The sequence below is a fragment of the Geospiza fortis genome, unplaced genomic scaffold (genome assembly GCF_000277835.1).
Source record: "Geospiza fortis unplaced genomic scaffold, GeoFor_1.0 scaffold237, whole genome shotgun sequence".
In the NCBI taxonomy this organism is placed as follows: Eukaryota; Metazoa; Chordata; class Aves; order Passeriformes; family Thraupidae; genus Geospiza; species Geospiza fortis.
In genome coordinates this window covers 4,274,499-4,286,920 of record NW_005054319.1, presented here as the reverse complement: position 1 = coordinate 4,286,920, position 12,422 = coordinate 4,274,499, and the positions used below count along the sequence as shown (strand labels likewise).

The 12,422-nt window shown below is 41.2% G+C and overlaps 1 protein-coding gene across 1 annotated transcript in view; it reads left to right on the top strand.

Moving 5' to 3' along the window:
• Positions 1-1,651: 1,651 nt before the first annotated feature.
• OTOA (otoancorin) overlaps positions 1,652-12,422 on the top strand; it is a 36,007-nt gene continuing 25,236 nt past the window's right edge. The window contains exons 1-11 of the mRNA XM_005420479.2: positions 1,652-1,771; positions 4,232-4,340; positions 4,675-4,703; positions 4,806-4,836; positions 4,930-4,957; positions 5,839-5,926; positions 7,355-7,486; positions 8,092-8,327; positions 8,538-8,641; positions 11,044-11,150; positions 11,602-11,741. Coding sequence (XP_005420536.1) covers positions 4,262-4,340; positions 4,675-4,703; positions 4,806-4,836; positions 4,930-4,957; positions 5,839-5,926; positions 7,355-7,486; positions 8,092-8,327; positions 8,538-8,641; positions 11,044-11,150; positions 11,602-11,741 — 974 coding nt within the window. The 5' untranslated portion in view covers positions 1,652-1,771; positions 4,232-4,261. The remainder of the gene's footprint in view (positions 1,772-4,231; positions 4,341-4,674; positions 4,704-4,805; positions 4,837-4,929; positions 4,958-5,838; positions 5,927-7,354; positions 7,487-8,091; positions 8,328-8,537; positions 8,642-11,043; positions 11,151-11,601; positions 11,742-12,422) is intronic.

Genomic DNA, 12,422 nt, shown 5'->3' with positions numbered 1-12,422 from the left:
ATTAATGCTATTTATTTTAACATCTTGTTTTAAAAACTGTTTAAGTGGATAATTTCTGGCAGTTGGGATATAACTTCTCTTTAAAACAAGAGACATCATAAGTAGACGTGGCAGGTGTATGTCATGCAGTGCTTGGATTGCAAGTGTGAGAGAGCAGAGAAGCCTCGGGTAAGTAAAGTAAGAACTGACTTCTGTTGCTTTCGAAGTCTAAAAAAGTTGTCTGTTGTGGGTTTTTTGTGGTTTTTATAATTAAAAGTGATTTTATGCCAGGTTGGATGCTTAACAATGTCATTTTAGGTTTACCTCAAGCTGATGGTTAATGATTTCTCCTGCCAATTTATTAGCTTTTTGTTGTCAGTCATCTTTGTGGAATAATATTCTGTAGTATAGGGCAAGGGATGCTGAAATTTCAAATTACTTCTCAACAGTAATTTAGACTTCGTGTTATTCTCATTTCAGGATGTGCTGTTGCATTTTGGCACATAGTGCAATCAGATTTGTCTGCTGGGAAAATGAGTTATGTATGCTCTGGACTGAATCCATTAATTTATCTTCTGCTACCTTCATTTTATACTCATCTAGTAGTGGGAAAATGTTTTTTAATGTGTCATTAATTTAGGTTAAGGTAGCAAATATGTAGTAAGACAAACTTCTTCAAAGGTACTTAAGTGTTTTAATCCCACATGTTAAAAGTCACACAAGAGACTGCATTTCATGTCTCTCATCTTTTAGTCCTGTCACTGAGGATTTCAGTTTGTAATGGCTTTGAGAGGTTTGGGGACAGAAGGTGCAATGTAAACAATAGGGTTTTTTTTTCCTTTCTTATTATTTTCTACTTTGTTCACTCTGTTTAACCAAGTATTCTTCCACTTGAGATGAGGAATTAAAAGATGACCAATAATGAAGAAAATCTTTCTACAAAGCCTAAATTCAGCAGGGTCAAAGACCTGCTTAGACCTGTTGAATAAACAGAATAACCCCCAGGACTGTACCTACACCTGTATTTCTAAAGCCAGAGTTCCTTGGGAGGGAAGGGACTTTTTCCTCCCTGCAGGCACTGAGAGAGCATTCGTGTGCCATCAGTGCTGCTCACAGCACACAGAAAGAAACTCGTGAGTCCAATAGTTCACCAAATTGCCCCAAAGATGCCATCTAAGGGAACAAGTGTTGCAATTCCAATGTCCAAATTCATTACTCCTGGGTTTGGGGATCCTGCCATGGCCTGCTGTGGGTGCCAGTGTCCATCCAAGCTGCACTGCAGTGCTCTCAATGTGCAGGGTTTTGCTCTGGAAAGCAACTGAATTGTTCTGTTCTGTTCTGTTCTCTCAGGGTGGGCTGAGTGTGTTGCACTGCAGGAAAACAATGCTGTGCAAACACACGATTTAGCCAGAAACTTTGAAAGCAAAGTTGGAACAGCTTCAGCCCTCAAAACCCCAGCCCCCTTTTGCCGGGTGATCCCAGGTACAATCAGTTCATGCTCTGAGGGACCCAGGGCCACCTGCCCCTGCTTAGGCTGGGGAGATGGGGCAGCAGGGCAGCTCCAGCCCTGAGTTCCCCTGCACAGATTTGTGACCTCTCCACGTCGGGACAAAAGCGTCCCCTCGTGCCGGCCCCGGGAGTGCCGAACGCTCCCGCCCGCCCTGAGGGCCGGGGCGCTGGGCCGGCGCCTGAGGCCGCAGGGCGGTGCTGGGCCCGGCCCCGCTCTCAGGGTCCCGGCTGGAGCCGCCCAGCCCCTGCAGAGCCGGGGAGGAGGCGCACGCGGCGGAGGCAGGTAAAGCTCTCTGGGGGCCTCGCCCTCCTTCTCTTCTCCTGCCCGCTCTCCCTTTCCAGCCCGCTGCCCTTGCATGTGGTGCTTTCCCTCAGAGCCCGGGTGCCAGGGGGAAGGTGGGCACGGGCAGTGTAAGGGCTTATCAGCACGAGTTGTGATTGTAAGGTCAGTTTTCTGGTTATCGAGCTTCAGATAAGGCAGCGACTGCATGGAGTGAGTGATAAAATGTCTAGGATTTCTGTCCATGGAAGGGTGGCTGTTCTGGAAGTGAGGAGAAGGCAATCTGGGAGTTTCTCTTCAGCAGGGAGTCCTGCAAGGCTCAGAAATCTCATCGCAGCATATGCAAGGAATGATCTCTGGGGAAATGCTGGGTGGGATGTGCAGGAGATCCCCACAGCGGGATTTGGGACTGTCTGGAAGTTGCTGTGAGCTGCAAACTGACTTGTTTCACTCAAAAAATGAACTACTTCATCCCGGAGATTGTCTTGCCAGGCAGGGCTTTTCACAGCCCTTTTTGTGCCCTGCTGATTGTCCCGTTGAGTTGTCAGGATGAAAAAGCACTTTCCTTAGCATTTGATCTCCTTATACATTGTTAGCATGCTATAATTAAAATTCACTCCCTGATCAAAGTGAATTAATTAGAATAAACAAATCGGGAGTGACATTGGAAGTATGATTTAACCTATGTAGCGTAATCAAAGTTTACTGGAAAATTATTAGGGCACAGGCAGAAACAAACACAAGGAAGTTCATTGTCTAGGAAACCAGATACATCTGAATGAGAGACATTTACTGTGGTGCTCCCAAAAGAGTAGCTGAAAGCGGTTTCAGGTGTGTAAGAACAGGACAGAGGTGATAGCTTCTTGAAGTCTAAAGTTTAAAATTTTCATCATCTGTCAGTTTGAGTCACTGCTGTTACAAGATTGGAGTTAAGTATTTGCAATAGACTGAGGTATTGCTGGAGGCTTGTTGAAAGATATTTTTATAAAAGAGTACCTTGGTACATGAGATTGAACAGTGCAAAAAAGGTGTCATTTATCAAATATTCAGATCTGTAACTCGAGCTGTGGCAGAGAACTTTGGGGGGGAAAAAAGAGAGCACAGAATTCAGCAACAAAAAGAAATGCAGAAATTCAGTGTCTTGCAAATAAACCTTTGAAATGAGGGAAAGGGAGACAAAACCTAACAAAGTCTCATTATGGTCACAGCCAAGTTGGCCAGTGGGACCCTGTGTGTCATTTGTTAAATCAGGGACTAATCCCAGTGTAAGAAATTGCCATCTGTGGGTCAAGGCATCATCTAATATCTCAGATTAATCTGTTGTTTTACCTGTGGGGATGGTGGCTGTCAGGCTGAGCAGAGGGCCAGGCAGAAAATCCTCTCTGCAGTGTGGATTGAAGCAGCTGGTGGCCCTCAGAGCTGAGGAGGGGATGTGGCTGCAGAAACTCCTGTGTGAGTGAAATCTGCCCAGTCTTTGCTTCCTTTCCACCCTGTTGCATTAGCTCTGTTTGTACCCTTGTCCTTCAAGAACTAGACCAAAACCAACACGTTCATTTTGTTTTGGACAACTGTGAAACTCAATTTTTTTCTGGTGGCAACTGGTGACAACCCAGTGAAAAGTATTGAGTACCCTGTTACTGTCCTTCCAGGCAATTTATCTTTCAGTGATTTTTATGCTGCATAGCACAGGGCAGCACGGATAGCAAGAGCTACCAAAACATCTCTTTCCACACAAACTGTGTCTGTGGTGGGACACTTCTTGTGAGTACAAAGACCAGGGCTTTGATCCATCCAGGTGAAGTGACATGGTCAGTTTTCCCAGATGTGTGACTTTCCTTCTGCTTCAGAAGAGCGTAAGGATGTCTTCTCCCTTTTTGCCAAATGTGGCAGCAGGGAAGGGGAGTGCTCCATGCCCTCCCTGCCTGGAGCACCCTGCAGGGACAGGGGACCGGGGCCAGGCTGTCCCACCCCTGAGTTCAGAGATCTGCAAATGGAGGGTCCCAGAGCAAGTCTGCAGTGATACTGCAGCTTAACCAGCTAGGAAAAGCTTTGGGTTTGTTTGAAGCTTCTTTATAATTTCCTTTTTCATTCAATTTCTCTTCTGTTTTATCTGATTTTAAAAAGATTTGTTTGCCTGTTTTAACAAAACTGCATTGAAGTCATACTTAGGTGCAGTGTAACTTGGTAAATAAATGGTGCTACAAGGAAGAGAATTAAATGAGCCACTTGCTATAGGGAGATAAATCTGTCTGCACACGCACTCTTCATGGACTTGTGTTTGCATAAAATGTATCTCTATCCTAGAAAAAGATCTAAATTAAAAACTTGGGAGCAAGCAGCTTTGGATTGTTCTGATCTCTATCTGTACTCCAAAGTGTAGGCTGTCTCTGATTTATAGCTATGAAATTTGGGGTGAATATTGCATTTTGACTCTGTTCTTCCCATTTTCCTCTTCAATCCAAGTATCTTTTTATTCTAAAAACACCAGAAGAAATGTCCAGACTTTTGAAGATGTGTTTCTTGTTGATATCAATGAATCAAGCCAAGATTACTCACAGTCAGAACTCTGAAGGTAAGAGCAGAACTCCTGTCTGAGGGGTGTATTTTTGGCTCAGAAAAAGCTGTGTGGAATAAATTAGATGCTGTTTAGTGACTGGGACCATGGTCTCTGCTCTCTTGGCTTCATGGAGCTATGCCAGCAAAGAATTTCACCAATTTATTGTTGAATAGGCTGTTTTTCCCCCACTGTTTTTCTGCAAATAAATTTAATTAAAACTGCATTAAATGTTTGCAAATAAATTATATATGTATATGTAATCACTGCATACAATAAATGTATTTTTGTGTAACATAATTGACTGAAAAAATATTAAATTAACTTCTAATAATGGGATAATCTTTTACAGATTTGCCTCCATTGTTACACAAAGCTGTGGTTAGTACTTTTATTTGATCTCTCTACATTTTAACATTATAACATTTTATATTACAATCTAAAAATAGTAATTTATTACATATATTTGTAATTTTTCCTTAGGAGGAAGTAATAGCTGGGAAATATCTGAATGGTAATGTACACAGTTGTTCCCACTTATGCTTCTAAAATGAATTAAAACTCAGTATCTCACCATAACTTTTTATGTTTCATTTTTCATTTGCAGCCCTCCTAGATATACTTTATTTTCAAAGGTAATGTATTACTCTCCCCATCTTGATTTTTCAGTATTATCTTGCACTTCAGATATGATCTGTTTCATATCCACAGAAACTGGAACATTATGGATAGAACGAAATTGGCACATATGATTACTTGGATTTAGGTCTCCTGGGAGGAGTATTTCCTGTTAACAGGGAAAAACTTGTTTGTCATGAAAAAGAAAAAAAAATAGAATGAGGCTGAAAATAAATACTTGCTACAGTTTTCAGAAGTTTTGATAATTAACTTTGCTCACATTTGTCCAAATGGCTTCTTAAGGAAATTTGGTGCAGTTCCAGCTGTCTGTCCACCTCCTCCTTTCATTCTCACTCCATCCCCATCCTCCAGCTCCTGGTGGCTTTTGAATTATTTGCTAATTTTGTCCAAATCTGAAAGGGCAGGATAAGCCTCAAAGGCCATTCCACTCCTACATATTTTGAGAAAATCAGTGTCTGTGTAAGGAAGACACAGTGAAATGAATGACTCTGCTGAAGGAAAGGCAGCAGTTACTCCCTGTGCTTTCTGCAAGCAGATCAGAACAGGCATAATGGGGTGCCAGAAAGCACATGCCTTGGAGATGGTACTAATGGCAGCACCTTGGAAAATTGAGTTTATTGTGGGTGGTTATAGAATTAGATGGAAAAAACCTAATTAATTCCATTCCCCATTGAACCATGTATTTTCATTGCATGAAACAGATCAGCTGTTACTCTGGCTAGGCAAAAAAAACTGAATACTTTTGTCATTATGGTGTTAGCATCACTCTTTGTTTCCCTTTTTCTTTTTTACTCCTGTAATCTGCTACTTAACTGGTTATATTATTTTAATTGTTATATTATCCTACTGGCATTTTTGATCCTGTTTTCTGTTACAGCTCTAATGTCTGGACAGCAGATCTGCTTACAAAAGTCATGGCATATTTTCATGCCCAGGAAGTTATGTTTACTCTTAGCAGCCTCCAGGTTTGTGACATTTAAGACACATGAAAATTTTTATTTGAAAAGAAATTAAAAAAACTTAACCTATCTCTGTAGCCAAAGCTAGGTGGTCAATGATAGAGGTAATTAATACACCTACAGTGCAGCAGCTAAATAGGAAGTAGGAATAGGTTGTTTTTCCCCAAAGATTGCAGGACTGTGCAAGGCAGAAATAGTAACAACTTTTTTTTGCTTTTCCTCTGATGGAAAGCAGGAATTAGGATTTTTCGTGCCAATTGTTTCTGAGTTGAGTGTATATAAGTGTCATTTCCCCAGAAAATGACAAGTTTCTCCCAGATTTTGGCTGGCTGTAATGCACACAGATCCTTATGTCCCGAGCATCCTACAAAATGCCTCCACCTTTTAGAGCTCCTCTCAGTGCTGTTTTTGTAAATTCTCAATGTGGAAGTGATGCAGGAAGGAGCTGTTGTTGTTCCTCCTCGTGCTGCTGAGGGTTGGTGATGAGCTGCTTTCAGTGGAGCTGTACCCAGCTAATCACACCTGAGCCCCTCCCTCATCCCTGCACACTCTGGCACAGGGAAGTGTCACTGTGCCATCCCTGAGCCTCAGGCGTTCCCAGGAGCTGCACAGTGTTTGAAGCCTGTCCCAAGCTCTGTCACTGTCACAGCTCATCCTCACCTACATTTTCCTGCCCCTGCCCCTTCCCTTTGTCAGGTTTATTGGCAGCCTGATGTTCTCAGCAGGCTGAACCCCGAGGCATAAAGAACCGTACTAATATTTGGTGGTGGCAATGCAAGTTAAGCAAAGGCAGCAAAGAACAACTGCAATTCAAATTCCAAACCAATTCTGAAATAATTCTGTCAGGAAATAGAAGGGATTTTACTCCAGTCTGCTGCTAATGAGCCTTAAATTTATTTCTGTTCCAGTGTTATGATTCTCCTTCAATTTTTCAAAACAGGCATGAGATTGTTAACTGGTAATGCAGTTTGATGCAAGAGAGAATATTTTTGGCTTATGACCTGGTAGACACTTTTCCTCCCATGTAATTGCACATTTCCTTCCCTTTTTTGAGTAATATGCACATGATACCTGATATTTCTTAGGCTTTTTTTTAGCTCTCTAGAAGTTTCATTTTCACAGCTCTGCTGTGTGAAGCAGAAAAGCTTTATTACTCTTGTTTTATGAAGTGAGAAACTGAGGCACCTTTGTTAAAAAGCTCCTTTGAGAGGACTTGTTCATGAAGCCAAGAATAGGATTTGAAAATTACTGTCTTTCAGAATGCAGTTAGATTATTTTTGTTTTCAGTTTGTGTGGGGAATAGTTATTTTGATCATTGGCAGCACAGACAATACAGAGCTAAGCACTTAGTTCTCCTTGAGCACAGATTTTCTGGGAGTAAAAGTACAATAGTATGAGTTTTATGTATATTACACATATTTTTCTACACTTCAGATGTCCATAAAAAGTTACCTGAAGAACCTTTTATACCAGCCCAGGCAACTACTGTCTGAATTGCACCAGCTTGATCAGCAGCAGTTCCAAACTGCAATGAAGTATCTCTTCAACAGCAAAAAGGAGCATCTTGTAAGTGAATTTCCACATGTAAAAAGGAAAAGCTGCTGTCAGTGGTTTGGATAAATGCAAAGGGACAGACTAGGGGGCTCACAGTGCAGGCCTTGCTGTTACTTACCTGGCTTGGATTGGATTCATCTCCTCTTAGGTTAGACTTACTTTATTTAACTCTTATTGTCTAAAAGTTGCTGCAAGTCCAAGTCAGTCATTTGGATTTTCACTGTAATAAATAGAGAGAAACTCATTTCCAGAGAAGAGTTCACCCTCCTACAGTAACACCTAAGGTAGGTAGGGCCAGTTACTCTCAGGGAGTACCTTCTTTTTGGTGGCTGGAAAGAGAGCCAAGATGGCTAAAGAAGGTGAAATGAGTAATTTTGTTAATCATCCATTTGAAATATCTTTCTGGGTTTCATTCTGGTTTTGTAAAAAATATTCAAGCTGGTGTCTACCCAATGCCAGAAAGGAATTATCTGCAGTAATGCAAACAACCAGTAGTTTGCAGCTGTTTTTCATGAGAACAGCATCATATTCTTTGTAGAATGCTCTCTGTCAGGCCTCAAAATGAACAATATATTTAATTAATCAGAGATGTTGATTTAACACTTTGTTATTTGCAGGAAATAGGAAATACTATTCTTGACTGGGGCAAGACTAGAGAGAGAATTTTTCAAAGCCCAGGAGTAAACAGGACCTTGTTCCTTGTAACACTGGATAAATGCTTCCTGGCTCTGAGTGCCCTGGACTGTGTGGATATCCTGAGTCAGGTTCTGCGTGTGTCAGCGGTGAACTATCTCCAACCTGATGTTGTTGGGAGTCTCCCTAACCTTCTGCTGGAGGATGCTTTCAGAAACTTGTAAGCCATTTATTTTTCAGACACAATTAATACTATATTGGATTTGCTGGTTATTGAAAAAGAGGTTGCTATATGGTCTCAGTCTGTTTTCCAGATACAGCTTTCTGCTTATGTGTAAAGAATGCTGTTTCTAAAATCATTTGTCCATGTGTTTCTAAAAAAATGAATAGTTAACTCATGAGTGAGCTAACAAACCTGTTTATCACTTAGATCATCATTGTTCAAGGACCTCTATGACAGAACCTCAGCAAGCACTCAGAGAGCTCTCTATGGCTGGATGAAGCAGATTCTACAGAAATCTTACAACATGAGTGGTATGTTATAAAGTGTTTTCTTCTTGTTTATCATAAGAGAAAAGCACTCAGCAAAAGGCCTGCCCACTGTATTGAATTGTTTCCCCAGTTAACACAGGTCTGTGGAAGAGAGCTGTCTGGAATACCTTTTCTGCAGAGCACAGTAAATATAATGTGTTTGTTACTCATGAAAAATAGTTCTCCAAAGATGCTTGAACTTGTAGAGCAGAATCATGTTATTGTTAAGGCTGGAAAAGACCTCCAGGATCAAGTGCAACCAATGGACACTTCTTCTGTTCTGATCAGAGCTATGCACAAAGTCTTTTTCTACTACTCCAGTCTTTTCTCTCTGTACTGTTTCTATGTCTGAAATAGGATACAGTGGCCAGGTGCTCTGCGAAGACATGTTGTTCTCTTCTGAACTCCTGTTCAGATGAGAAAAACAGCTCTGGCTCAGGATACATTATCCACTGCACTGTTTAAAACCACAAATGAAATGCAAGATGTTGTGAAAGCACATGGCACCAACTTGATCAACAAAGGGACATGATAAAACCAAAGTTAATTAATCCTGATTGGATGCATTTTCCCGCATCTATTTGCCTGGTTAATGTGCCTGAAACAGCTGTTCCATAGCTGGGACAGGCAGGATGGGCTCCACAAGGGGGCTGTGCAGGGCCCTGAACATCAGAGCTGGTGCCTGGGTTTCCCTGAACATCCCAGCACAGCTGTCCTGGGAACATTTTAGACTTACAGGTGTGTGTGTTCTTCCTCCTTCCCTAGAAATCAAAGGTTAAATGCCCACTTGCTTCAGTGGAGCTAAATTTGCCTCTTGGGTCTCCTGCCATTTCAAAATATCAGAGTAATTCAGTAAGTTGTGGAGAGGAGGCTCATGCTGCTGCTGTGAGGTGATGTTAGAGCCAGTGCGGTGCTGGGGAAGCAAAGATGCAGAATTTGCCTGGTGCTACTCAGCAGTCCTGGGAAAATCCCTCAGCATCATGTTTTGTCTGAAGCGTTGGTGAACCCTCAATTTTTGGAAGATCACACAGCTTGGAAGGGACTAGGAATTGCTGTGCCTCTTTTTCCTTCCTGGTTGCTGCTTCACCTGCCTAAAGCTGCACAGATGTGGTGAATCCACCCCCCAGGGCATCAAGTGTGGGCTGATTCCCAGCTGGTAGTGGCAGTGTGAACCATCAGCCCTGGGCAGGCACACTTGGACTGGAAGTCTGAAGTTGCCTCCTGATGATCTGCACTCCCCAGGCCACAGCAGAGTGCAGGAACAGTCCTAGAGAGGGGTGATTTATTCACTTTGTATGTGAGTAGCTCTGTGACCGCCTGGGATGGGGATCAGATTTTGGGGATCACAGCTGCCATGGCTAGTAATTGCAAGTCTGTTCTGCTAAAGACCGCAGTCAACATCCTTAAATGCTGCTGGTTTTTTCTTTAGTTCTCTTTAGTTCTGTCATGTCTTTCAACTCTCGTAATATTCTGGGTAATGGGAGGTAATATCACTTTAAAAAACACAGGCCTGACAGGTCTGCTGGGATCATCATCTTGTCTCAGTTAAGAAGCTTAGATCTGTGTTTTCAAAAAAATCACTTAATGGAGTCCTTCAGCTTCTGATGGATGCAGGCTGTTTTTTCCCCAGCACTGGAAACTCTTCAAAGTGCATGGATGATTTTATTTTAACAGAATTGTGAGTATCAGCACTGCTGAGGAATGTGTTCAGAGATGTCACACACAGAGCCATCCAAATGACAACACCCTGGAGAAAACAGTCTTTGTGGCTCAGGGTACCCATGGAGTCCATAAATATGTTTTTTCTCAAGGATGTTTGGATCTTGATTTCATTTTCAGTCCTTGGGAGAATGTTACTAAATGAATGCCATTTTTTAACTGCTATGCAGTGTTTTGTGGTTTTGTCAGCCTATTTCCATGTAGGTATTTGAACAGTTTTTCATTTTCTCCCTTATTGCTACTGCATATTGCTGAAATAAGTAGCATCATCAATAATAATATATAATATATATAACGTATCAGGCCTTCCTGATGTTCTTAAATATTGCAATTGATTAGGAAAAGTGAAATTTAAAAACACTGCTACATATTTAATACTTTTGGGTAATTTTTTCCTGTCCCACGCTTAATCCATTCTCTTTTTTGACAACATAAAACATTAATTGTTTTTGTAAGAGAAAATCTGAGACACTTGAAACTATTTCATTTTCATTTAAAAATATATGGACTCGTAAAAGCATGGTGCTAAAATGTAGCAAATGGGGGAAATCTGACACTCTCTGCTAAGGATTTTTCTGATTTGTGGATTTTTTTATTATTTAACAATAACAGTATCCTGGGTAAAATATATTTGATAAGTAATTACTTTCTGAACATTGTAGTGAGTATTTATTTGTACAAAACAGAGTTCAATGAATCAACTTCTTGGGTCAGTGCAGAAAGCTTATGGATTTTGGGAAGATACATGGTCCATCTCCCATTAGAAGAAATTCTGAAAATTAGTCTCAATGAAGTAAGTAACAAGGTGTGGTTGGATTTATTATTGCTACAAACAATATGAACACAAATGCAAACTTAAACATGAAAAATAATATATCTTAATTAATTAATTATAAAGAGAAACTACAGAGGAGAAATATAAATGTATTCTTTACAATGTAAATTCTTCTATCTTTTGAATTTTAAAGTGCCTGTCATTAATACATAATTATTTATCTGTATGAGGCTTCCATGACTTCTATTGAAAGGGACCAATGATAGAAGACCATCAAATTATATGACATTTTGGCAGAGAATCACTCAAATCACTCACTCAATTTTGCCTTCAGAAATACTGGTTTATCCAAATCTTCTTCCTTTCTCTATAATATAAACAGGCTCAATTAATTTTGAGTGTCAGACAGAGACTTTACAGGATTCATTGTCTCCCAGCGCTGATGCATGGTTTTGTTTGTGCTGGTCAGATCAGACTGTTCATTAGCTACGACAACGCAACAAAGCAGTTGGACACGGTGTATGATATCACACCAGAGCTTGCACAGGCCCTCCTGGAAAGGATAAACTCCTCAGGGTTTGATATGAGGAACACTTCAACTATCTACAGGCAAGGCTGCTTTGCTTTTTCTTTTATGGCTGTAAATGGATGGAACAACTAACTAAGGAGAAAATGGAAATTGATAGCGTGGCACAGCTTTTTCATTCCAGAGGGAAAATCTAGGCTGAAATCCAGCTCTGTTTAGCAACAGTGAAGAATTGCTACTTTATGAATTTTTGGAGGTGTGCCTAATTAGCTAATGCTTTGTGTCCTGCTCCACAGTGAGGAGATGCCTGTAGCATTTGTAGGAAGGCTGCAGCAGTATCTGGGGGACTTAGGCAGGGCTTCACCACATTACAGAGCAATAAAATAAACTGGGACAGCAGGACATGAGTTGTCTTGGCTGCTTGAATCACAGTACATGGAGGTGTTTGGGGGAAATCATTTTACAGTTAGGATTGAAGGAGGAAATCTCAGCTCCTGCCAGCAGGACTGCAAGTGGGTTTAAAGTGACGTGGCTGTCACCAGGGAAGCCACAAAATGAAGCAGTGTAAAGCCTGCCCTGCTGTCCTCTTTGTCCTGCAGGATGGAGATGAGCCATGCTTAAATATGTTTGGATTTTAGGTGTGTAAGCAGGAAACTGAATTTTCAGGGCTGTCAAATCTGCACTGAACTAACTTTACCACTAATAAACAACCAAAATAAACTGCTGTTACTCATAAATATGCAGTGAGCACGAGAGAGCTCTGC